Consider the following 26,119-nt stretch of genomic DNA (forward strand, 5'->3'; position numbering starts at 1 on the left):
ATGTAATAGATATAAGGTACAAGAACATAAGCTACTAGTGTAAGCAGAGCAGTTACTTTTGAGAGGCATTAAGAACTGACATTAAGAACTATTATGCTTTTATAGTTTCTAAGTATATGTTTTATATATTGCAAACAGTTACATTTTTATAGTTGCACCAATGTCAAGTAATTAAAGAGATGTTAGAAATCATCTCTGGTCCGATTAAACCTGCTGCAACCTGTTAATGAAAGTATTCATGTTATATGAAAATGATTCCAGTAGGTATATTTCTAGCCAATATAAAAATATGTGAAGACAGTCTACAGAATGGGAAAACATTTGCAAACCATATATCTGATAAGGAGTTAACATCCAAAATACATAAGGAACTCAAAAAACTCAACAGCAAAAAAAAATCCAATTTAAAAAATGACCAAAAACTTGAATAGACATTTTTCCAAAGAAGACAGATGAAAGACCAACAGGGACATGAAAACTGTTCAGCATTATTGGTCATTGGGGAAATCCAGATTAAAATCAAAATAAGATGTCACCTCATGCCCGTCAGAATGGCCATCAACAACAACACAAGAGATACGTAGTGCTGCTGTGTGTGTGGAGAAAAGGAAACGCTTGTGCATTATTGGCAGGACTGTAAATTGATACAGCCACTACAGAAAACAAGATGGAGAACTCTCGAAAATTAAAAATAGAACTACATATCACCAGCAATTCTACTCTCAGGAATAGATGCTCAGGAAATGAAAACACTAACTTCAAAAATATCTGTAGCCCAATGTTCACAGCAGTGTTATTTACAATAGCCAAAACATGGAAACAACCTAAGTGGCCACTGATGGATGAATGGATGAAAAAGCTGTGAAACACACACACATATACACACAATGCAGTCTTATTCAGCCATAACAAATGAGGAAATCCTAGCATTTGGGACAACGTACATGGACCTTGAAGGCGTTATGCTAAGTAAAATAAGTCAGACAGAGAAAGACACATACAACATGATCTCACTTATATGTGGAATCTTAAAAAAAAAGAACAACCCACCAAACTCACAGAAAAAGAGATCAGGCATGCAGTTACCAGAGGTGGAGGGTGAGAGGAGGGAGAAATGGAGGAAAGGTAGTTAAAGCTACAAATTTCCAATTATAAGATAAGTCCAAGGCATACAGTGTACAACAAGGTGACTAAACACTGCTGTATGATCTATAAAAAAGCTGTTAGGAGAATAAATCCTGAGTTCTCATCACAAGGAGAAAATTGTTCTTTTTTTTTTTTATTCTTCTTTCATTTCTTTTTATCTATATGAGATGATGGATGTTAGCTGAACCATAATACATGTAAATCAAACCACCATGATAGTGTCGGTGTGTATCATATCTTACAGACAATCCTATGAATAATCACAATAAAATGCATTTATGAACAGACCCTGTGGTTTTTTTAATTGAGAAAGACTCATTTGGAAAACCATTCTTTTCAGAGTCTGCAAATTGCCTTTTCTGTCAATGTGCTTGCAATGCCCCCTTCTCCACCTGCTGGGTTGAGGGAGGTGAGCATGGTGACCTTGAAAGCAAGGACTGAGGGTAATGGAATCACAAGATGGAAGGAGCTTGAAACCTCACTTGCAGGAGGGCCCCTTACTAATCACTACCCACTTTTGGATGTTCTGTGACTGAGAAGTAAACTTCTTCTATGTTTTAGCCATTACCCATTTCTGGATTGGTTGACCACAGCAACTAGAATTAACTAATATTAATTAGTGAAGCTAAGGAGTTGATTATCTGAGGTACTTACGTACAAAAAAACCTTAAATTTAGTATGTGCTATGACAAAACAATAAAGGTTATAGGAAAAGTTAGGAGAAGGAGCAATGAATTTTGCCCAGAAAGGGTTCTTAAACTAAGTAATGGGTGGATTAGGTTTGAAGAATGAACAGATAAGAATCTGTCAGGGAGACAAGTTGAAGAGAAGGGGTGATGCCTGGTACAGGGGATGGTACGAGCCAAGCCATGGATGCACAGAATGTCCTTGTAACTGTGCCTATGAGGGCAGAGATGACAGCGAAGACCAGGAACCTGTGGGGCCAGACTGTGACACAGCAGGGGAACAAACATCATCTTGTGTGCAGGGAGCGCTATTCCATGTTCCAGGTGACACGGGGTACGAAGGGTTAGATTAGGAAGACAGGAAGATTGAGTAAGAGGTAGTGGTTGTACACATGGTGAAAAAGAGGCTGCACTGCCAAATATTTCTGAGGTTAAAAACTAACCCGATTAAATGTAGCAGGCGAGGGTGGGGAGGGGAGAAGGAGGAACAATAAGAGTGAAGAGGAGTCAGCTTCTATCTTAGCAAAAAAAAAAATTTCTATAAAGTACTAAGAAAAGTAACTATTTTGAAGTCGGAAAGCAAGTACAGTTTGGGGGGGAGAGAAAACCAGAATTAGTTCAGCTTTAAAGTTGAATCTGAAATACCCTTTCAAATCCCTCAGACAGGTCTCAGGAGAGATGAGTCTGGCCTGAAATGTGTTTACTTTAGGGATGGGTCAGCCTTTGGAAGTGAGAGCATGAGAGAGCCCTGAATTTACCTAATGGGATGATCCCTAAATCACCCTAGCAGGAAGCTACTCCATTTTTTAAAATTTAAATTTGATTTATTAAAAAAGGTCCTCAATTAATTCAAATAAACAATTTTAGAAAGGTAGATTGAGTGAAAAGTCTTTTCCTCTGCTTATCAAGCAACCTGTTGTCTCTTCCCAAAGAAACCAATGTCAGCACATCTTCTGCATCCTTCCTGAGGTATCTTCACTCAGACAAGCAAATGTGATGAAATCTCCCTTCTCCCGCTTTTGTAACACATAGGCGTAGATCCCCACCCTGCTTCCCCAGCTCATGGACACTGACTTACCTTAGTGTGGCACCTTCAGTCTTAATTATATCTCCATCTTTCACATAAACATACTGTTGCTCTCCGTTGCCTATAATTTCTTTTCTCTCAGGATTCCGTGGGAGTTTTTTAACGCAATAGGTAGTGTCTAGTCACAAAACATGTAAAATATATGAAGTCACATTTTAAGTGATAATTCAGCCTTTTACAAGATCAACTTCCATAGAGCCACAAACACTTGAGTAAATTAACAGTAAGAGGCAACAGAAATTGGGATGAATTACAGCAGCATACCTCTGAGATGGTAACTATTTTTTCCCACCTTAACAAAGAGATTTTTATTCTATCATACCCTTTCAGATCTGCATAAAAGCCTTTGTGTTTTTCTAGTCATTCTTATTTTTATACAAAATTTGGAAATAGCACTTCACAGTCTCAGCTAGCTTTGAGATCAAGATGGGTACTGAATACTGTATAGCACCAGAAACTCTACTCAAAGCTCTGTAATAATCTATATGGGGAAAGAATCTGAAAAAGAATAGATGTGTGTGTGTGTGTGTGTGTGTGTATGTGTATATATATATATTTATGTCTGTCTATCTATCTATAAGATCCCCTGGAGAAGGAAATGGCAATCTACTCCAGTATTCTTGCCTGAAGAATCCCATGGACAGTGGAGCCTGGGGAAATGAGGGGGGGGCGGTGGCTACAGTCCATTGGGTTACAAAGAGTGGGACACGAATGCATGCATAAGTGAATTACCTTGCTGTACACCTGAGACTAACACAACATTGTAAATCAACTATACTCTGATATAAAATAAAAATTTAAAAGAAAATGGGTGTTTAAGGAGCAGCAGTACAGAACCCAGGAACTTTTTTCTATAAGTGTCTGCTGCTGCTAAGTCACTTCAGTCGTGTCTGACTCTGTGCGACCCCATAGATGGCAGCCCACCAGGCTCCTCTGTCCACAGGATTCTCTAGGCAAGAATACTGGAGTGGGTTGCTGTTTCCTTCTCTAATTTAAGTGCCTAACAAAGTAAAAGAGATATGGCATCATGGCAGAACGTAATACAATTCAGGTAACAATAACCTCCATGTCAAATGGAGGATCACACAGGGAACTTGGCAACAGTATTAATATTTTCCTGGGTTAGATGCTGAACATAAGGTTCCTTCTGTGAATGCTGAAAGGAAGCCCCAAACTCAGGGCTGAGATATGAAAACATTAAAATCAATGTAAACCACAGTACCCTCCCTGACACAAAGACAATCAATTACTTAACCAATCAACACCTGAGTGGGCAATCATATAACCAGTATATCACGTATAGTGAATACAAGCACCATGATCCCAAAGTGCTTAAAAACTGTCATAGTTGGGGAAATAAAACACAAACAGGCAATAATTAGAGGACTACACTCAGGCCTATTTCATGGATATACTAAATGGACAATGCAGCTAATAAAAGCAACAAGTGTTTAGAGAAAGGAGCGACAGTTAGGAAGGGGTTCATAGACACGACAGAACTTGAGGTGTGACTTACAGGATGAGTAGGATGGGAAAAGGTTCAGAGAAAGACTTGTGGGGAATGGTGCTAGTAAAGGCAGAGAAACAAGGATGAGCTCTGTGCATGTGCCAAACATAACGCTGCCTACTTGTCTAAAGCAAAACACTGGCTGGGAAATGTGGAGGGAAAGTAGGGTAAGCAAGACGAGCTCAGATCATGGAGGGCCTTAAAGTGCCCTTCACAGAACAGAAGGATTTAAACTTCACTGTATGTGGCTATGGAGAAGGCAATGGCAACCCACTCCAGTACTCTTGCCTGGAAAATCCCATGGATGAAGGAGCCTGGTAGGCTGCAGTCCATGGGGTCGCTAAGAGTCAGGCACGACTGAGCGGTTTCACTTTCACTTTTCACTTTCATACACCGGAGAAGGAAATGGCAACCCACTCCAGTGTTCTTGCCTGGAGAATCCCAGGGACAGAGGAGCCTGGTGGGCTGCCGTCTATGGGGTCGCACAGAGTCGTACACGACTGAAGCGACTTAGCAGCAGCAGCAGCAGCAGTATGTGGCTACTGTACACTCTTCAGTAAGAAAATGAAATAGTGTTAGCAGGTAGATAAGTATGATGGCTGTAGGCAGGGAGACTGCAGGGGGAGAGATCACAAAGACGGGGGGTGGGGTGGGGTGGGAGTGACTGCAATAAACCCGCTGAAAGATAGTGAGCATCAGGGCTAGGGTGGCATCAGTGGAAATATGGAAGGGGAAAAAAACATTCTGAGGAAAATTGACAAAGGATAGAAATCTGGCTGGTAGGGAGGAGACAGAAATACCACAAATATAATAAAAAGAAAATAAAACAACAGCAACTAGACCTTCCCTCTTCTCAGCTCCAAACTCCATTACTTTGCATCTTAAGAGGCAGAGGCAAAAAACAGTATGTCATGCTGGGAACTGACATTACACAATAAGGCTGTCTTCATTCTAGAGTGAGATAGTGAGGCTTTTTTGTTTTTATTTTGTAATCTACACAATTTTGCCTTTCAGTGAAGCAGTGCAGATAGTTTATCTCTAGTTATGAGATCTTTGGCAGACGACCCCTCCAAAAAACTCACAACTATCTCAAAATTACAAAACAAATGCCATATGATAAAATAAGTCTGTATCATAATGTGCCAATTTGAAAACACATATCCTATTCACAACAGCAAACTACACAGGCAAGATGAAGACAGGCATGTTGAAAGCAACCATATTATTATTGAGATGGAATTCACATACTATAAACTCGACCCTTTTGAAATGTGCAACTCACTATTGTTGTTAGGTTTGTTTGTTTGTTTTAAAGTATATTCAAAGAACTATACAGCATAAGCACTATAAAATTTTAGAATGTTTTCAAATCCTTGTACTCAATGGTATTCACTCCTTATTCTTTCCTTTTCCCTGCTGTTGGCAACAACTTATCTTCTTTCTGTCTCCATCACATAATTATTTAAACAGGAGGAAACCCTCAGTCATTTGTTAAGGTTTATGGATTATAACAACATTGTTGATGCTAATTATTTAAGCTGATACAAACATGTGATATTGCTCATGTATAATACTTTCTAATGAAAACACATTCTAATTGAAAAGCAGGAAGCAACTGTTTGACTCCTAAGACTTGGATGTTAAACACATGGCAAAGGCCCAACTTCAGCTGCAAAATAATAATCATCAGATAACAAAATATATTTTATAAGATTTACCCCAAACCAAACCAAAACACTCAGACAGCCCGAGGCCATCTAGTTCTCATGTCTGGTAAAATTCTGGTTCCCTGTAAGCCACTGCTAAGTCGCTTCAGTCGTGTCCGACTCTGTGTGACCCCATAGACGGCAGCTTACCATGCTCCCCCGTCCCTGGGATTCTCCAGGCAAGAGCACTGGAGTGGGTTGCCATTTCCTTCTCCAATGCATGAAAGTGAAAAGTGAAAGTGAAGTCGCTCAGTAAGTGTCCAACTCTTCATGACCCCATGGACTGCAGCCTACCAGGCTCCTCCGTCCATGGGATTTTCCAGGCAAGAGTACTGGAGTGGGGTGCCATTGCCTTCTCCGCACTCTCAAGCAGGACCATCTAAATACCAACACAGCAGGCTCTGCTGCTGCTAAGTCACTTCAGTCGTGTCCAACTCTGTGCGACCCCATAGACAGCAGCCCACCAGGCTCCCCCACCCCTGGGATTCTCCAGGCAAGAACACTGGAGTGGGTTGCCATTTCCTTCTCCAATGCATGAAAGCGAAAAGTGAAAGTGAAGTCGCTCAGTCGTGTCCAACTCTTTGCGACCCTATGGACTGTAGCCTACCAGGCTTATCTGTCCATGGGATTTTCCAGGCAAGAGTACTGGAGTGGGTTGCCATTTTCTAGGAGTTCCCAAATCACATACTGATTGTATTTTACATTTTGTAAGCAGTCTGCTTAAGAGGCAGTCTTCCCTGGTGGCTCAGTTGGTGAAGAATCTGCCAAGAATGCGAGAGACCCAGGTTTGATCCCTGGGTTGGGAAGATCTCCTGAGGTAGGGCATGGCAACCCACTCCAATATTCTTGCTTGGAGAATTCCCATGGACAGAAGAGCCTGGTGGGCTGCAGTCCATGGGGTCATAAAAAGTCGGGCACGACTGAGCGATTAACTTATCTTCCCATAAAAATCTTATAAATGGCATTCATAATTTTGGTGTGTCCTGTTAGAAACATAGGTTATTAGCACTGTAAAGTAGCTGAAAATTTTCTGCCATGCTAACAGTTAAACAAAATTATAAAAAAATTTAAATAATTAAAATATGGAACAAAAAAAGTGAAATGGAACAAAAATGATAGTGATTAACAATTGAGAGAATGAAGAAATGTATGGAACTTTGGGGAGGAGACCCTGAAAGTTACCTCTGAACAACTGTACTGCTGAGCAACTCAAGGTCTGCATGTAGCTGGTCAGGTTTCCACAGAGTTCAGAATGAAACACAAGCCACGTCTCAAACAAGCACTAAAGTTTTTGTGGCTATAAAGCTGTGTCAAATTTCTCCTTTTAAATCAACATAATAGTTAATTTATTAAATAAATATTATTCTGTAGGGAACTCAAACCTATTTTCATGTTTAATTTGAAGAAAGTGGGTCAGATGGCCATCAATAGGTGAATGGATACACACAGATGGTGGTCTATTCCTGCCATGAGTTACCGTTTGGCAATAAGAAAGGGACAAACTACTGACGCATGAAGCACAGGTGAATCTCAGAAACAAGATGTGCTGTGAGAGAAGCCAGACAAAGAGCGGTTCTGTATTCTTCCATCACAGGAAACTTCAACACACACACAAAACCTACCTACGGCGAAAGGAAGCAGATGTGTGGCTGTTGAGGGCGGAAGGGGAGTCACTGCAAACAGCCTTTGGCAGATCTTTTTGGGGTGTTGGGAGAATTATCTTGACTGGAGTGGTCACATCAGTGTTTGCCAAACTCTACACTTCAAATGGGTCCATTTTATGTATGTGAATTCAAGCTCAATAAAGCTGATTCATGAAGGAGAAAAAGGGGGCCATAAATATTTTAATTCATCACCTTGACCCTCACGTTAAAAGAACTGACCAGAGATAATTAAGGGTCCTCAGTATAGTTTTTTAATTTGCAAAATTTAACGATGGATAAGAGAAAGAAAGGCGAGGACACATCTGACTAAGAAAGAATAATTTACTGCAGTGGACAGTCCCCTTGGATTGGAAGAAAGGAAGTGAGCAGTAAGACAGTCAGGTTAGACAGGTTTTCACAATCAGCATCCTGGTGATATTGGTGCTGGGCCTGAGAATATCTTGGTGTCCCAATTAGTCTCAAGGCCTAAAAAGATAGTAATACAAATACTACTAGTTGAATGCTACCTGCATCCCTTGTGTGAATGAACTTTCTCAACTTCCTTGTCTTTCCAGTGCCTTGGACAGGCCAAGCACAGTCCTGTTACAGTATCTCTGGCCCTGTAATGCCCTCAGCCAGGTAAGCCCTGCTCTCAGACACTGTACGGCTCACTGCCTCTCCCTCCACCCTGGATATCTCTGTCACCGCCCCCCTCGGCTTTACCCTTTCTCCCCTTGCTTTCATGTCGTCGCTTTACTTTTCTTTGTAGTACCTGTCACCATCTGATCTATGATTCATTTACCATTTACCTTCCCTGTGAGAATAAAGCTCCATGTTTTGTTCACTGCTAGGTTCCTTATGTCAAGAATAGTACCTGCATATAGCAGTCACTCCCGTGTTTGGGAAAGGAATGGATGGATGGATGAAACTATGCGTGTGATGGTGGGATAAGGGAATGAGAAAGATGGTAAAGTGTCAGTACGTAAGAGGTTTCGAGGACAGAGAATTACCAATATGACACCCCTTCCCCAGTAGCTCAGTTTGTCACGGTGATTGCCTTATGCTCTGGAAGACATATGGGTAAGAACACACCCACCTCACAGTACTCAGGCCACGTGATGGGCACAGTGCCGGGCACACAGTAAACATTCAACAGTAGCTGCTTGGTATTTAATCTGAAATAGTAAGTGTCAAACAAACTAAATTGAAACTGACCTTTGTTACCGGGCAATGGGGAAAAATACCAGGTAAAAGAGATCAGAGGTAGAAAATAGGACTTTTCTTTCCTTCTTTGTTAAAACTGGGGCTAGTTTTCAAGTTACAGTAGTTTTTGAAAGTACCATTTAATTATGGGGTATTCAGTAAATGGTTTACTAGCTTACTTAGCTCTGTTAACTGAATTAAATGATCCTGAAAACACAGTTTTCTTCAATGAGCTTAATGAATATTTTCTGTTTACCATTATTGATGCCTTTACAAATATCTCCTATGCCTCCAGTATGATCACGGTGCCAATGGGTCACTATGATTTCCTGGATGGCTGTGTTAAATTCCGTCAGAGCCTGCTTTAAACAGCTGATATATTCTGGGATTGATGGTTCTCCAGTGTCGATGAGGATCCTCCTGAAAATTAAATAGAAGATAATCACACAATCAGAACACATAGTATCAATATATTTCTCATGTAGATAATTTACAGTACTTGTAAGAAACTGCATAAATTGCCTTGCTTCCAAAGTGCTTGAAAACCAGATGCACATAAGCTTAACTATAATCATCTCACCTTAAGAAGATTCTTTGAAAAAACTTAAAGCTAAATGTGAGTCTCAACAAGGAATAGCAATGATATTGAACACTTACATAGCATTTAAAAGAAATAAAAATAAAGCACCGTTTTAAGGATCGTACATGTTTTTACAACTGTATTCCTTGTAACAAACTCTGAAGGTAGGTTTTTCATTATTATATCCAGAAATTAAGTAACTGGCCCAAAGTTACTTTGCAAAGAAATGGCAGAACCAACATTCAAGCCCAGGTATTCTGATGCCAGAATATGCATTTTTATTCACTCTGCTCTCTAGATTTTTTACAGCATCCTCAAATGTCTGAGCAATAGGGAAGAAGCTGATTCAGTGGTTTGCCTAAGGAAATCTAGTCTTCTGCACTATATACAAAATGAAGTACTGGGGTTTCCGTATGTGAAAGTGAGGGCAGCAGGGGAGCAAGGGGTGGGGGTGGGGGATGTTTGAGCTGTTTCCTTCCTTTACTCAGACAACTTACTTTTTCTGCTTGTGGTTCTGAACCCTCCTTCTGCTTTGTTTGCCCTTCCTCCCTGTTTTATCAACCTGAATAGTCACTGGAAGGATTGATGCTGAAGCTCCAATACTTTGGCACCTGATGCAAAGAGTGGACTCAATGGAAAAGACCCTGATGCTGGGGAAGATTGAGGGCAGGAGAAGGGAGCAACACATGATGAGATGGTTGCATGGCATCATTGACTCCACGGACATGAGTTTGAGCAAACTCCGGGAAGATGGTGAAGGAGAGGGAAGCCTGGCGTGCTGTAGTCCACAGGGTTGCAAAGTCAGACACGACTGAGCGACAGAACAGCACTGTTTCATAGGGGCAACAGTCTTTCTCTCTGAAGTTCTTTTGAAGAAATAATGGCGATATTTTCCTCCTCCAATTCACCAACTTCTTAAATTCATGCTGTTCCACAAGAATCCCTCCCAAGTTGAGGCTGGGGGAGACAGGATTCATCTTGATGAAAAGTCTCAGTTATTCATTTGTGCATTAATTCCTCAATAACTGTTTATGAATGATCTACTATGTGCTATGCTTTTCTTGTTGTTTTTTACATTTTTTTTTTTAACATCAAAAATGTGCTATACTTGTCTTGCAAGGCAAAAACCCATCTTACCCTGGAAAAACAACCTGAGTTTATATATTAATGATATGTCTTCTGTGACTTCTGATGTTGACTGAATTGCCACACTGGAAACTTCTCCTGACAGTGATGACTGGATTAAAACCTTTAATTATACTATCCTAGACTTACTCTTGGCATCCCACTCCAGTACTCTTGCCCGGAAAATCCCATGGATGGAGGAGCCTGGTAGGCTGCAGTCCATGCGGTTGCTAAGAGTCAGATACAACTGAGCGACTTCCCTTTCACCTTTCACTTTCATGCACTGGAGAAGGAAATGGCAACCAACCCACTCAAGTGTTCTTGCCTGGAGAGTCCCAGGGACAGGGGAGCCTGGTGGGCTGCCGTCTCTGGGGTCGCACAGAGTCGGATACGACTGAAGCGACTTAGCAGCAGCAGCAGCAGCAGATTTACTCTTCACTGGTCGCATCAAATAATAAATTATATATTCATTTTGGGAGCTATCTGATGATTTATGGTATCTACAAGTCTCTAAGAGAAAACAAAGCTATTGTTACGGGTGTATTTTTTCTGCCAAGTTCATAGGACACCCTTAATACACTACATGAAACACTGCAGGCACTTAGGCACTTTTCTACTATGAATGAATGAAATCTTTCTTTTTTCTGTTTTAATCAAATCCCATTTAAAACAGTAAGAAATACTATGTCTCCAAAAATTAAAAAAAATACCAGAGTGTTTTATTAAAGCGCAACTTAATCAAGACTAAGTTGTATTAATACTTTACAAACAGGACCTCATTTTATTAAGCATCCTGCAAGGAAAAAAGGAAGTTTCACTTTTCACCTACATATAACAATGTCTCTTGAAATGTCACTTTGAAGTTCCTCCAAGGACTAGGGCCTGTTTCCTCATCCTTTGAGTATGGATGTACACTGGGTTTTCCTATGGCCAATGGACTGACATCAAAGTGATTGTAAGCCTTCGCCTCTAGGTCTTTACATACTTCCTCTCATTCCACTGCCGCCGCCGCTGCTGCTAAGTCGCTTCAGTCATGTCCGACTCTGTGTGACCCCATAGACGGCAGCCCACCAGGCTCCCCTGTCCCTGGGATTCTCCAGGCAAGAACACTGGAGTGGGTTGCCATTTCCTTCTCCAATGCATGAAAGTGAAAGTTAAGTCGCTCAGTCGTGTCCAACTCCTAGCGACCCCATGGACTACAGCCCACCAGGCCCCTCTGTCCATGGGATTTTCCAGGCAAGAGTACTGGAGTGGGGTTGCCATTGCTCATTCCACTGGAACCCTGCAATCAGCCAGTGAATACATTAGGCTAGCCTGCTGCAGGATAAGTGACCAAAACACAAAAATAAAAACCATAACACTACTACTTTGGCTATGTGGGGAAGAATGGATTGAACAGGGACAAAAGTAGATGCAGACAGGCCAGTGAGAGACTACTTTAAAAGCCTAAGCAAGAGTTGTACTGGCTTGGACAGGTTAACAGCAGTGGAAATGTTGAGATCTTTATAATGGCTTGGATATGTGTGTGCAGGAAGCAGAGAAAAGTGGTCAAAGATGGTACTTAAGTACTTAACTTGATTATATATGCGGATGGTTTTGTTTACCAAGATTCAGACAACTGGAGGAAGACAGGTAGTTTTGAGTGGATTTGAGGTATCCAATTAGAGATTTAAAAAAGCAGTTGGCTACCCTTGTCTGAAGATGAAACCTGGATTTGTCTACAATGGAGCTATAAATTTGGGAGTTATTAATGAATACAACAGGTGAAGCCCAGGAAGTAGTCAAAATCCCCTGGGTAGAGAATACAACAATGAGAACAGAAGGAACAGGAGGACTGTCTCCTGAGGAACTCAAAAGCTTAAAATATCTGGTAAAGAAGATGATTCTATAAAGGAGATTGCTAGAGAGTAGAATAGCTAGAGAGGTGAGAGCAAACCAGGAGAAGGCCGTGTCAATAAATCAGGGAGTGGTCCACAGCATCAACTGATACTGAAGTTCAAATAAGATGGGAATGGTAAAATGCCACTGGGTTTAGTGATACAGGAGCCACCAGTGATCTTAGTGGAATAGATGGATCTCATTTATCAGGATCACCTGGACCCAATTACTATTCATTTCTAGCCACCTAACATCTACTTGATACAGCAGAGCAGCAGCACCTGCACATTAACTTATCATAGCTTGGAGGCATGGGCTCAACATCATCTCTCTCGCTCTCATATTCCACTGGCCATTCATAGTAGTCTAAGTAGTGGACATCAAAGATGGTGAATCTGTTCTTCTCTCAATCGGCTTCAGGTTCCTCACGTCTTTTAGCACCAGCACTTTGTCACGCTGAGTGTGATTCCAGTGTTTAAAGATACAGTATGGATTTTTCATACAACATCGAACCCAACCCCCGCCAACTTCTTCATCTGGTTTTGAAACAGAACCAGCCATCTGTTTCATCGCTGGAGGAAAAACAGGCTGTGCTGAACTTATTGAGAGACAGTACACTGATCTCTTATGTTGTGTTTTCCTGAGAGACTTCCCAGGATAATTTTGACTATATGCAATTTTAATCTTAGGTACTGACTTTAGAACTCATTTAAGATGACACTGAAATGCTAAGAGCATACCTATGGACTGACTTCCTGGGGTGAGTGAGTCTAAGCCAACCCCGACTCTATGCTAGATATCAGGTAATTTTTTTTTTCTGCTGAATTTTCTGTTCGCCTAGACCCCGGAGGCAGCTTAAAGGTCTGACTCTGTGTCATTTATCCTGGACTCAACTTTTTGCTTTCTGCTAGATGGTCAATACTTCCAGATTCTCTAAGCTGCTATTTCTAAAATTGTGATTTACCAGAAAAAAGCAAATACAGTGGATACTTCAAATGAAAACCCAATACACTATACTTATTAAATAAACTGTTTAGTAATCAGCTATATTTTACTAATTGTAACACATCTAGTTCATGGCAAATAGATGGGGAAACAATGGAAACAGTGAGAGACTATATTTTTTGGGGCTCCAAAATCACTGCAGATGGTGACTGCAGCCATGAAATTAAAAGACACTTGCTCCTTGGAAGAAAGCTATGACCAACCGAGACAGCACATTAAAAAGCAGAAACGTTACTTTGCCAGCAAAGGTCTAGTCAAAGCTATGGTTTTTCCAGTAGTCATGTAAGGATGTGAGAGTTGGACCATGAAGAAAGCTGAGCACCAAATAATTGATGCTTTTCAACTGTGGTGTTAGAGAAGACTCTTGCGAGTCCCTTAGACAGCAAGGCGATCAAACCAGTCAATCCTAAAGGAAATCGATCCTGAATACTCATTGGAACGACTGATGCTGAAGCTCCAATACTTTGGCTACCTGATGCGAAGAACAGACTCATTGGAAGAGACCCTGACGTTGGGAAAGATTGAAGGCGGGAGGAGAAGGGGACGACAGAGGATGAGATGGTTGGATGGGATCACTGACACGATGGACATGAAATTGGTGATGGACAGGGAAGCCTGGCGTGCTGCAGTCCATGGGGTCACAGAGAGTTGGCCACGACTGAGTGACTAAATTTAACTGATGAACACGTCCAGACTGAATAATTAAATTCTGCGCTCAAGGTAAACTATATCTTATTTTCAATTTTTATTATCTAGAGTAAGGACTACACAAAGATTGCTCAATGCACTTACTGTGCACTAAATGGCATGTCACCGTTTCTGCATGAGGCCACTAAAACAGAATGCGTCTGAACAAGATAAAAATCTTGGAACTACAGACAGGTTATTCCATTCGCAGAATAATTTAAAATTGTTAAAAATATTTAAATTAAGGCCACACAACAGTAACAAGAAACGAAGTTAGCTCTTCTTTCCCCAAGCTAGCTAGCTTTTCCCCAGACTCGAGCAATTTGAAGCAAGGAAATCCTGCTGTCCGCTATAGAGTTAAGACAAAAGGCCTCAATACAACCACTCGCTTTTGCGAACGGAAGTCAAACTCAGGGACAAACACCAGTGAAAGTCAGGTGAGGAAAGTAAACGCGTTCTTGGATTCTTAACTCCAAGCGATCCTAGTGTCTCAACAGCTTAAACAACCTCACTCTGGCTTTCAAAATCAAACAAAGTAAATTGGGTCTCGAAAACAGGAAACATACCCATTTTTCCTTAGCCATTTGTAAGTTAAGACAGTTGACTACCCCGGGAGGAAGTGATTTAGGGGAGGGGGTGTCCGAATCGGGGTGGGCTGGGGCAGGACCCCACGGCGCAGGCTGCGGGCGCACAGCTTCTCCGCCCGCCGCGAGCAGTCCCCGCAGCCCCAGCTCCGTGCGTTCCGCAGGCCGGTATGTATGATGGCGAGGGTGGAGAAACGTTTACCTGGGGCCGGTCCCCACCAGGTAGGTGTTGGTGCCCTGCAGGGTCATGGGACCCGGGTTACAGCCCAGGACGCGAATCACCCGACTGGACAGCCGTTCTATGCGCTGCAAGGTGGCAGCCATCTCCTCGTCTGCCGCTTGCCGCCACAGAGCAGGCGGGACCGCCCAAGCGCGGAACCAGCAACAAGGCCGGGGGCGGGGCCGGCGGTCACCTGACACCGCGCGAGTGGAGTGGGGCGTGGACCCGTAGTTGTGCCGGGGGCGGGGACAGAGGTCACGTGGTGCAGCACGAGCGACGTGGGAGGGCCGGGGAAATCAGCCCCGGTGCCGTGGGCGGTGCCGGAGATCACGTGTTGACGCGCGAGCCCAGCGGGTGGGGGAGTCGCTGATGTGCGGTGAGGCGGGGCCAGCGGCACGTGACTCTGGCGGAGTTTCGTGGACGGCAGTGCGAGGTTGTTCGCTGGCACGAGGCACGCGGCGGCCTGAGGCGAGACTGGACTCCGGCCCTTGCGTGCTGCCGCCTATCACAGAGCCTGGTGGTTTCGCAGGAGTTTGCTTTCAGGCAGGCTAGTTTGTTCGACTGCGAAAGACACATTTTAACCTGGGAAGTCTTGTGATGGAGCAAGGGGCAGGCAGGTTTCGGGTTAGTTACAGAGCACGGAATCCCGGGAAGGGTAGCTAGTCGGGTTTTCAGGCGAGGGTGGGTGTGGGTGTGTGAGGAGGAACTGGTTTATCTTTTATAATAAATAGCAGTAAGGGAGGTTTATTTAGCACTTACTGCTGTACCGAGTGCGTTTTACAAACGTTCAGTTCAGTCGCTCAGTCGTGTCTGACTCTTGGCGACCCCATGAATCGCAGCACGCCAGGCCTCCCTGTCCATCACCAACTCCCGGAGTTCACCCAAACTCATGTCTATCGAGTCGGTGATGCCATCCAGCCATCTCTTCCTGTGCCGTCCCCTTCTCCTCCTGCCCCAACCCCTCCCAGCGTCACGGTCTTTCCCGATGAGTCAACTCTTTGCATGAGGTGGCCAAAGTATTGGAGTTTCAGCTTCAGCATCAGTCCTTCCAGTGAACACCCAGGACTGATCTTGCAGTCCAAGGGACTCTCAAGAGTCTTCTCCAACACCACAGTTCAAAAGCGTCAATTCTTTGGCGCTCAGCTTTCTTCACAGTCCAACTCTCACATCCATACATGACCACTGAAAAAATCATAGCCTTGACTACAATCTCATTTAATCTTCACAATGTGAAGAGGAAGGCAATATTTTTATGTCCATTTAACAGACGCAAAACGGAGGTTTGGAGACGTGCCCCAACCTTGTACTGACACCCCACGCACCCCCTGCAGTGGGTTCAAGGAGCTCCGCTCCCTTTTGTGCCACTTGCAGTATCCCACCAACCCCAAGACTAGGGGAGGACGAGAGCGCGTGTGTTGGGGGTGTGCTCTTGGTGGAAGATTGTGTCCAAGACATAAAGGACTTATTTTTCTTTGTAAGGGTCCTTTTCTAATATGCTGATCAGTTAACCACCCCAGTGTTAACTAACCCTTCCCATATTAAAAAAAAAAAATCCAGTTACTGTTTTCCTAAAAGGGAGTGCACAGATCTCATGATTAGTTTCATTCCCTCCTGGGCCGTGAAATTAAAAGATGCTTACTCCTTGGAAGAAAAGATATGATCAACCTAGATAGCATATTGAAAAGCAGAGACATTACTTTGCCAACAAAGGTCCGTCTAGTCCAGGCTATGGTTTTTCCAGTGGTCATGTATGGATGTGAGAGTTGGACTGTGAAGAAAGCTGAGTGCCGAAGAATTGATGCTTTTGAACTGTGGTGTTGGAGAAGACTCTTGAGAGTCCCTTGGACTGCAAGGAGATCCAACCAGTCCATTCTGAAGGAGATCAGCCCTGGGATTTCTTTGGAGGGAATGATGCTGAAGCTGAAACTCCAGTACTTTGGCCACCTCATTTGAAGAGTTGACTCATTGGAAAAGACTCTGATGCTGAGAGGGATTGGGGGCAGGAGGAGAAGGGGACGCCAGAGGATGAGATGGCTGGATGGCATCACTGACTTGATGGACGTGAGTCTGAGTGAACTCTGGGAGTTTGTGATGGACAGGGATGCCTGGCGTGCTGCGATTCATGGGGTCGCAAAGAGTCGGACACGACTGAGCGACTGAACTGAAAAGATGTGGAACACGTGTGATATCCTAGCCCATGCCTTTTTCAAAAGAAATGATAAGTTGACACATTAGATGCTAGTGGTTCTAAAATTTAGGCATTTTTAAAGATAATTATTTATTTTTAATTGGAGGATAATTGCTTTACAATATTATGTTGGTTTCTGCCATACATTAACATGAATGCCCCATAGGTACATACATGCCTCCTCCCTCTTGAATCCCCCTCCTACCCCATCCCACCCCTCTAGGTTGTAGGGCATGCATTTTAACATCCTTTTTGGCAGGTGTTTCTGGAGAAGGGACTGTTGCTCTGTATGCAGTACAAATCAAAAGTTTAATATTCCAGATTTCTTGAAAACACACCTGGAATGTGTGGCAAATTTCTTTCCCTGTGCCTTTAAGATGTACTTTTAATAGAAAAATGTTTCAAAAACCTTCATTGAAACAATCATGTGAATTATCCCCTTTGCAATGGGAAGGCAAGCAACAAGTCCTTTAAAGACGGCTTGGAATAATCATCAAAATTCCCTATATCAAGTATTTTCAACTCAACAATATTTATTTGTCTGTTATCAGTAGCTCTTCCAACAAGAAGCTGGCTTCCCATTTTATTTTTTTTATTTTTTATTTTTAAATTTTATTTTATTTTTAAACTTTACATAACTGTTTGGCTTCCCATTTTAAAACCTCTCCCCTGGAAAGTCAGCAAACCTTTGAGAAGAGAGTGGAACTATTTTCGTGGGCAGCTCCACTTTCTTATTCCTTAACTTTTTTTTTTTCTCTCGTGAACTAGAATTTACCTTGTTCCTTCCATCTCAATTTCATTTAGTTCCTTGCCAGGGTCTTCATTTGGTAGATGAAGAAATGGGCCCAACAAATAATTTAAAAGTGACTTGAGTCATAGAAGAAGACGTTAGACACTAGTAGAAGAGCAGAACAGAATGTAGGCGATGAACTTGGTTTAGAGGAGTTTAGGTTGAGGTCATTGTGGAATATCCCCATAAAGAAATCCACAAATAGTTAGATGTATGGCTTGAGCTAGGAAGAAAGAGGCTGCAGATTCAAAACTGAGTCTTTGTGAATATCAATGTAACTTGAAGTTTTAGTTCCCAAGAAAGAAGACCAATGATTTTTACATTCTGTTCAGTTACAGTTACAATAATTGATCAGCTACCTCTAACATGTATTGTCGTTGATGTGTGGGAATGTGTGTAAAAATGAATAGGATAGCTTTATAGAGGCTTATAACTAAAAAGGAGATGTACATGATAATATTTTAAAGCATATTCAGGTGAATCCTATAGAAGTATAGTGAACGTGATGAGATTGCTAGAAGGAAGGAGAGAAATTAGGATGATTTGAGAAAGCTTAACAGTAGTGGATGTTAGCTGATTCTTAAAGGATTGATATAACTTTTATCAGGTAGCTGGAGGAAGAAGGGCTTTCTGGACTGTAAATAACCTTGAGCAAAGGCTTGGAAATAAGAACTGTAATATTTATTTTGGTAATAGAAACCAACGATCATATGTTCTTGGGCCATAGGGTTTGAGAAGGTATAAAATTTGAAAAATTAGGTAGGTAGGGTTCCATTGGAGAAGGCAATGGCACCCCACTCCAGTACTCTTGCTTGGAAAATCCCATGGATGAAGGAGCCTGGAAGGCTACAGTCCATGGGGTCGCTAAGAGTCGGACACGACTGAGCGACTTCACTTTCACTTTTCACTTTCATGCACTGGAGAAGGAAATGGCAACCCACTCCAGTGTTCTTGCCTGGAGAATCCCAGGGACAGAGGAGCCAGGTGGGCTTCCATCTATGGGATCACACAGAGTCGGACACTACTGACGTGACTTAGCAGCAGCAGCAGCAGCAGGGCTCTATTAATGATACGTTGTAAATTCTTTATTAGATCATTTCAAATTCAGGAATCTTTCCCTTTCAAACATAAATTGTCCACTTAGATATGCTGTGAGGCAAATCGTATTTTTTTAAAAAATTAATTGATAATATAGTAAAAACTTGTAAACTCATCAGCCTTAAAAGGAACCATGTAATTCCTTCCCCCAAGGTGATAGTTTTAAAAAAAAAAAGGATGTACTATGATCACAATGATATAGACTCTTATCACTGGATTAGAATATCGCACATATGACTAACAGGTGATTTCAGTTTCATTTTGGTTTGGATCTTAAAGGTTTGCTGCTGTTGCTGCTGCTAAGTTGCTTCAGTCGTGTCCGACTCTGTGTGACCCCATAGACGGCAGCCCACCAGGCTCCGGCGTCCCTGGGATTCTCCAGGCAAGAATACCTAAAGGTTTACACACTCCTTAATAATGCTTATTTTCCGTGAGGAAGAAAAAAAAAATTCCCAGGATGAAGATTTTCCAGAAGGAACTTTGAATTAAAGAAGGCTTTTTATATATGACAAGTAAGTCTATATATTATGTGTATTAAATTTGAATGACAGGTGAACATTTGCTAGTTTGTACTTCAGGTATCTTCTTTATTGCAAAGAGAGAAAGAGAGCTGTACAGTGGGCAAAGTTTATGTATTTTGGCTGGCAGCCAGGTAGTCACATAGGTGGGTTGACCTCTGAATGAGAAACTGGATTGAAACGCCTATTAGGTCAGTCAGTGTTCCGAATTCTCTAAGTGAAGTGAAATTTTGTAGATTGGCATTAGTTCTGATAAGGTGGTATTGGAACAGTGATCAGTTGTAGGGATAAAGATGAAGATCCTTCATACAAGTTATCCGACTATGTGGTTATTGAAGGAAGTGCAGGCCCTTTTTTATGAGAGCTGCTATATTTATTAAGTACTTTGCCGTGTAGTTTTCTTTCCAGTTGGCATTATGTTCTGCTTCACTAAATTGGGAATTTAAAAGTTGCCAGATCAGATTAGTTTATTGAGTCTGATATTCTGCCAATAATGCAATTTCTAAGTTTCTTAGAAATTATTTTTTCCCATCTTGTAAATCTTAATTCAAAATGGCTAGAGTTTTCCTTTTCCATGCCAGGTAAAGTAAGCTATCTTTGTGGGAGAGTGTTTAAGAATTGTGCACAAGGAGGTCTACCTCGTTTTATTGCACACTTTATTGTTTTATTTATTTCTTTACTTATTGTCACTTTATTACACTTCTCAGATATTGTGGTTTTTATAAATTGAACGTTTGGGCAACTTGCATGGAGCCAGTCTACCAGTGCCATTTCCGCAACAGCATTTGATCTCTTTGTGTTACTGTGTTCGATTTTGGTAATTCTCACAGTGCTTCAAACTTTTTTTTTTATTATTGTTATGTCTGTCATGGTGATCAGTGATCTTTTACAACTGCAAAAGGATTTTGTCTTGCTGAAGGCTGAGATCATGGTTAGAAGTTTTTTAGCAATGAAGAATTTTAAAATTTAAGTATATACAGTTTTTAGACATAATTGCACACTTAATAGACTACAGTATAGCTTAAACATAACTTTTGTATGCACAGGGAAACCAAAAACTTTGTGTGACTCACTTCATTGTGATATTTGCTATATTGTGGCAGTCTGGAACTGAACTCATAGTGTCTCCAAGGCATGCCTGTACATTAAAATTAGTTTACTCATTAGAGATAACTCACACAAATACCAACATCTCTAAGCCTTGGTTTATGATCTATAAAATGGGCCCAATGATAATCTTACAGAAATTTGTGAGAATTAAATAAAGTTTGTAAAACATTTCACACATAGTAAATACTCAGCGTCTATCAGAATACTATCTATTCTTCTACTATGGGCTTCCCTAGTGGCTCAGACGGTAAAACATCTGTCTGCAATGCAGGACACCTGGGTTCGACCCCTGGGTTGGGAAGATCCCCTGGAGAAGGAAATGGCAGCCCACTTCAGTATTCTTGCCTGGAAAATCCCATGGACCCAGAGCCTGGTAGGCTACTGTCCATGGGGTCGCAAAGAGTCGGAGACGACTGAGCGACTTCACTTTCACTCTTTGTATTCTTCTACTATATATGGAAATATTTTTTTTCCCTCGATAGAAAGCTTAGGAAATTGCATTTTTTTAGGTGATGTTAAACAGGACTTGGATACACATTAAACACATCCAATATAATCATGTTAAAAAATCTGCCAACATTTTGGGGAATTTTGTTCCACGTACTCAAAATCTAGTGCATTAGACTTCTGAACTTGCTGTTCCTTCCACCTGGCAAGCTTTTTCATATGACAGCAATATGGCTAATTTCTTTACTCAGATGCCATCTTCTTAGTGAGGGCTGCTCTGACCATTCTAATTAAAATTACAACCTGTGGTGCACCTGCCTCTACTCCAACTCCTGATTTTCCTTAACATACTCTGTTCTTTCTGTAGCACTTATCACCTTCTAATATGATGTCTAATTTTACTTATTTTTATTGTTTGATTATCTTTCTGTGCTAGGATGTAAGTTCCACAATGGCAGGGATTTTTGTTTCTTTTACACATGATATATCTCAAGAGCTTAAAATAGCACATCATAGGTTTAAGTAAATATTTAATTAAACAGAACTTTTTGATGAAATCTCATCCTGCTAAACTCCATGCTTAAAGTGACATGACATCTTTCATTTAAGATAAGAAACCCGCTGCAGGGAAATTCGTGCCCTATTAGATTAGAAATACTCAGACTTAAAAAAATTTTTTCCCATCCTGTTGGCCACAATATTCTTGGTAAGAAAAGTAGCAATAATGAGTGTTTTCTTTTACTGTAAGAACAGTGAACTATCTTTTAATATTATTCTGAAAACTTTTAAAGAAAATACAAGTGCTAAAATGACAGGAACACTGCTAAGTATTAGATTGTGTGTGTTTTTTTAAATAACATCTTCCCCTCCTAATTTTTAAAGTAATAAATATTCTTTATAGAATATATAGGGTGTTAGTCTACTCAGGCTGCCTTAACAGAATCCAACAGATTGGTGGATTAAACAATAGAAATTAATTTTTCCCACAGTCTGGAGACTGGAAGTCCAACATTGAGGTGCCAGCAGGATTGGTTTCTGTTGAGGCCTCTTTCTTTAGCTTGCAGATGGCTCTTTTCTTGCTGTGTCGTTTCTCATAAGGACACCACTCCTATTGGGTTAGGGACCCATCCTTGTGACTTCTTTTAACCTTATTCCCTCCATAAAGGCCTGTCTCTAGGAACAGTCGCTTTGAAGGTTAGTAAGTCAACGTAAACAGTGGAAACAGTGTCAGACTTTTTTTGGGCTCCAAAATCACTGCAGATGGTGATTGCAGCCATGAAATTAAAAGATGCTTACTCCTTGGAAGGAAAGTTATAAGCAACCTAGATAGCATATTCAAAGGCAGAGACATTACTTTGCCAACAAAGGTCCGTCTAGTCAAGGCTTTGGTTTTTCCTGTGGTCATGTATGGATGTGAGAGTTGGACTGTGAAGAAGGCTGAGCGCCGAAGAATTGATGCTTTTGAACTGTGGTGTTGGAGAAGACTCTTGAGAGTCCCTTGGACTGCAAGGAGTTCCAACCAGTCCATTCTGAAGGAGATCAGCCCTGGGATTTCTTTGGAAGGAATGATGCTAAAGCTGAAACTCCGGTACTTTGGCCACCTCATGAGAAGAGTTGACTCATTGGAAAAGACTCTGATGCTGAGAGGGATTGGGGGCAGGAGGAGAAGGGGACGACAGAGGATGAGATGGCTTGATGGCATCACTGACTTGATGGACGTGAGTTTGAGTGAACTCCGGGAGTTGGTGATGGACAGGGAGGTCTGGCGTGCTGCGATTCATGGGGTCGCAAAGAGTCGGACACGACTGAGTGACTGAACTGAACTGAGCTGAACTGAAGTCAACATATGAATTTTGAGGGGAAACTGTTCAGCTCATAAATATAGAAAAGAATGAAGAACAAATCATCTATAATACCATTAATTCCCCAGATAAAACTACTGTTAACATTTTTCCTATTTCTCTAGTCCTATTTCCTTTACATTTTCAAAGCTTTGAGATTATAACAGTATTTTTTCCACTTAACATTCTTTAAAGTGAAGTCAAAGACTGCACACTCAGATGCTTACAGGTATCAGGCAGACAGGCAAAGTAATAATGGTAACTAACAGTTATTAAGCCCTAATTGTACCAAATACTTTTCTAGAGGCTTGTATGTGTTATATATATATTACCTTTCTTAACCTTAACAACAACCCTCTGAGATATATACCATTATTATCTCCATATTTCAAATGAAGAAAATAAGGGATAGGGAGGTTAAAAGAACATATTTAAGGATACACAGCTATTAGATAGCTGCATGGGCACTGAGACCTCACTGTTGAAATGACTAAAGTGGGGTGACTGGGTACTCTGGTGAAATTGAGAGAGCCTTTGCCATCTAGGGTGGGTACTCACTGCTCATGAAGAAATGATAGTCTACTGTAGCAGATCTTTGAGTTCTTTGATAGCAGTGAAAACTCTGGATTTTTATATGAAATCTTGGCAATTCGTTAGTACAATTAAAGAAATCCCTGTTGAGTTGAACAGATGTCATCTGCAGATTGCATTCATGTTTATAAAATAGGCTTCATAATAGTAGTATCTACCTTCTAAGTTTGATGTAAAAATTATATGAGGACATTTTATTTGTAACATAGGTCAATGCCTGGCGTGTAGTAACTGTTATTAATATTTTCTCCAGTCATCAAAAATCTTAATAAGTATCATTTACTATTGTTTTTGTTTTAAGAAATTATAAAACACATTAGCGCATATCTGTTGTAAAAAACTCAAACAATATGAAAGAATATTTAAAAGATTGAAATTGCATTTGCTTCTCACTCAGCTCCTTTCCCCTCTCCATGTGTATTAAGAAAGCATATACTGCAACATGCTATATTTATCCTTCTGGTACTTGCTTCTTTCATTTAATATGTCTTGGAGACCTTCTGAAATCAGTTTATATAAAGCTACTTACTTCTTTTTAAAGGTTGCATGGTATATTCTTTAGTATGAAGGTACCATAATTTATTGAATTAGATTTCTCAATTTTCATTTAGGTTGTTTTCAATTTTTGCTGTTTTAAAAAAGGTTCTGCAAAGAGCATATACCTTTGTGCATGTTTTTAAATATTTCCCTAGGCTTGATTCTTAGATGGAATTGCTGTATCAAAGCACATTAAGAATTTTCACAACTGCTGGACCTTTGTTAAATATATTTTTAGTAGCTTTGTAATATTCTACTTTATGAATCTACCATTATTTAATTCTTCCTGTTGACACATTTAGATTATTTCCAATTTTTTGTCACTGTATATAGTCCTTTAGTAAATATATTTGTGAGTAGGTTATGTTTTTTAAAAAGAAAACAGTCTGAGAGGAAGTTGTCAACTATTAAGTATATTTCTAACACTTTACTTTCGCAAAGCTATATATTGTAAGAAATGTATTTAGTGGTAATATATTACTTTTAGAAAAAGTAGAGCTTTGATAAAGTCATGGCCTAGGATTTTTAATGTTAGAATTGAGATTTTTGGAATTTTTTATGTTTTATTTTAGGTGTTGTCATCTGTAATGAAGATCACTGTGAGACAAGATTGAATAAAGCCTAGTAACAACTGGACTAGAGGTTTAGAAGAGAAAGTTAAAATTAGTCACTTTGGTTGTAGTGTTCCTATTTCATAATGTATATTCTTTAAAATATTTAGGGAGTGGAAATTAAAATTCAGTGCTACACCAAAGAGTGCACTAATATTTGTTTTTTTCTTTTTGTATGAGAGGAGGAGGTAAATAACCAAGAGATACAGTGATTCATAATGAAATATACTAAGTTTAATTTTATGATGTCAGTCCTTGGCATTATGATCTATGTTACTGATTTAATTGTGGACATCTGGGTGTCTGTCAGATTTTTTCATGAAAGACAGTATGTTTTTGGTGTTTTAACAGTAAGCTTTATGCTCTTTGGAACACTTGTGGTCCAGTGTTTTAGTTATTCTTGGTTCAAGGCTGATTTAAAAGAAGCAGGCCAAGAAAGCCATCATTGTTTTCTTCTACTTCATTGCTTGCAAGGAGGAGTTTTTACAAGGTGAGCATATACTTTTGATCTTTAATACTGTTATTCTGTGATTCAGACAGAAGCTACTTTCTGTAATCTGGTTAGTGAAACATACAAAGTTACTCTATTTGCATGTAGGACAAAGGTTACTTGCTTCTCACTAGCAATGCTTGCATGAGTCATTGTACTGTCAGAATTTTCCAGGTTCATTAATAGAATGTTTTAATTTACCTAATTAAGTTGCTTTTTCTAATGTATTATTACATTTTTATGAGAAAGAAGAAGACTCATTTCTATGTCTTGTGAATCTTTTCTCCTCTATTTTATATTTTAAAACTGATTATGTAAATACAGCCTATCACTTGCAACTCTAGTAGAAAGCACTTACTTTTTAAAGTAACTTGTACTATTGATTTAATGAGATGAAATTTTCACTGCAATAGTGCAGTAGCCATGTGGTTAGCTAGGTACAGAATCACTCAGAACTAAAAACAAACTTAAAAATCATGTTGTTTAAAACCTATTTTATGGTTAAAGAAAGTAGAATCTAAATGAGCCCTGAGAATTCTATGATTATCCATATATCTAATTTCATATGACCTTTTCTTTCATTATCTTAAGAGATATAATTCTGTTCAAAGCAATATATATATTAAAGGTAAGGAGAAGAATTAAAGACAAATATTAAGAAGATAATGTACTATTTTGTTACAGTTAGGTTTTGAATTTGAGCTATTTTAATAGTCATCTTTCCTGAGAAAGATTTTAGTGGTAGTAGAATTCTAGGTAAATAGTTATTTTCTCTCTGTATGTTATGTTCTCTCATCTTTTTGTTTCCATTGTCATTATTGAGTAGTTAGATATCAGTCTT

General features: G+C 40.4%; 2 protein-coding genes and 1 long non-coding RNA gene across 3 annotated transcripts in view; 2 read left to right on the plus strand and 1 right to left on the minus strand.

The window, feature by feature from the left end:
* Positions 1–11,642, plus strand: part of LOC129626780 (uncharacterized) — a 46,251-nt gene extending 34,609 nt beyond the window's left edge. The window contains exons 3-4 of the long non-coding RNA XR_008702199.1: positions 8,351–8,414; positions 10,129–11,642. This is a non-coding gene — a long non-coding RNA (uncharacterized LOC129626780). The remainder of the gene's footprint in view (positions 1–8,350; positions 8,415–10,128) is intronic.
* The window catches only part of LACTB2 (lactamase beta 2), a 33,700-nt gene extending 18,427 nt beyond the window's left edge, over positions 1–15,273 (minus strand). The window contains exons 1-3 of the mRNA XM_055546245.1: positions 15,040–15,273; positions 9,235–9,398; positions 2,911–3,037 (exon numbers count right to left, since the gene is read on the minus strand). Of these exons, the coding sequence (XP_055402220.1) occupies positions 2,911–3,037; positions 9,235–9,398; positions 15,040–15,161 (413 nt within the window). The 5' untranslated portion in view covers positions 15,162–15,273. The remainder of the gene's footprint in view (positions 1–2,910; positions 3,038–9,234; positions 9,399–15,039) is intronic.
* Positions 15,274–15,592: 319 nt separating this feature from the next.
* Positions 15,593–26,119, plus strand: part of XKR9 (XK related 9) — a 29,868-nt gene continuing 19,341 nt past the window's right edge. Inside the window, exons 1-3 of the mRNA XM_055546244.1 lie at positions 15,593–15,681; positions 19,413–19,645; positions 24,750–25,278. Of these exons, the coding sequence (XP_055402219.1) occupies positions 25,007–25,278 (272 nt within the window). The 5' untranslated portion in view covers positions 15,593–15,681; positions 19,413–19,645; positions 24,750–25,006. The remainder of the gene's footprint in view (positions 15,682–19,412; positions 19,646–24,749; positions 25,279–26,119) is intronic.

Source organism: Bubalus kerabau, chromosome 14 (genome assembly GCF_029407905.1).
Source record: "Bubalus kerabau isolate K-KA32 ecotype Philippines breed swamp buffalo chromosome 14, PCC_UOA_SB_1v2, whole genome shotgun sequence".
Taxonomy (NCBI): Eukaryota; Metazoa; Chordata; class Mammalia; order Artiodactyla; family Bovidae; genus Bubalus; species Bubalus kerabau.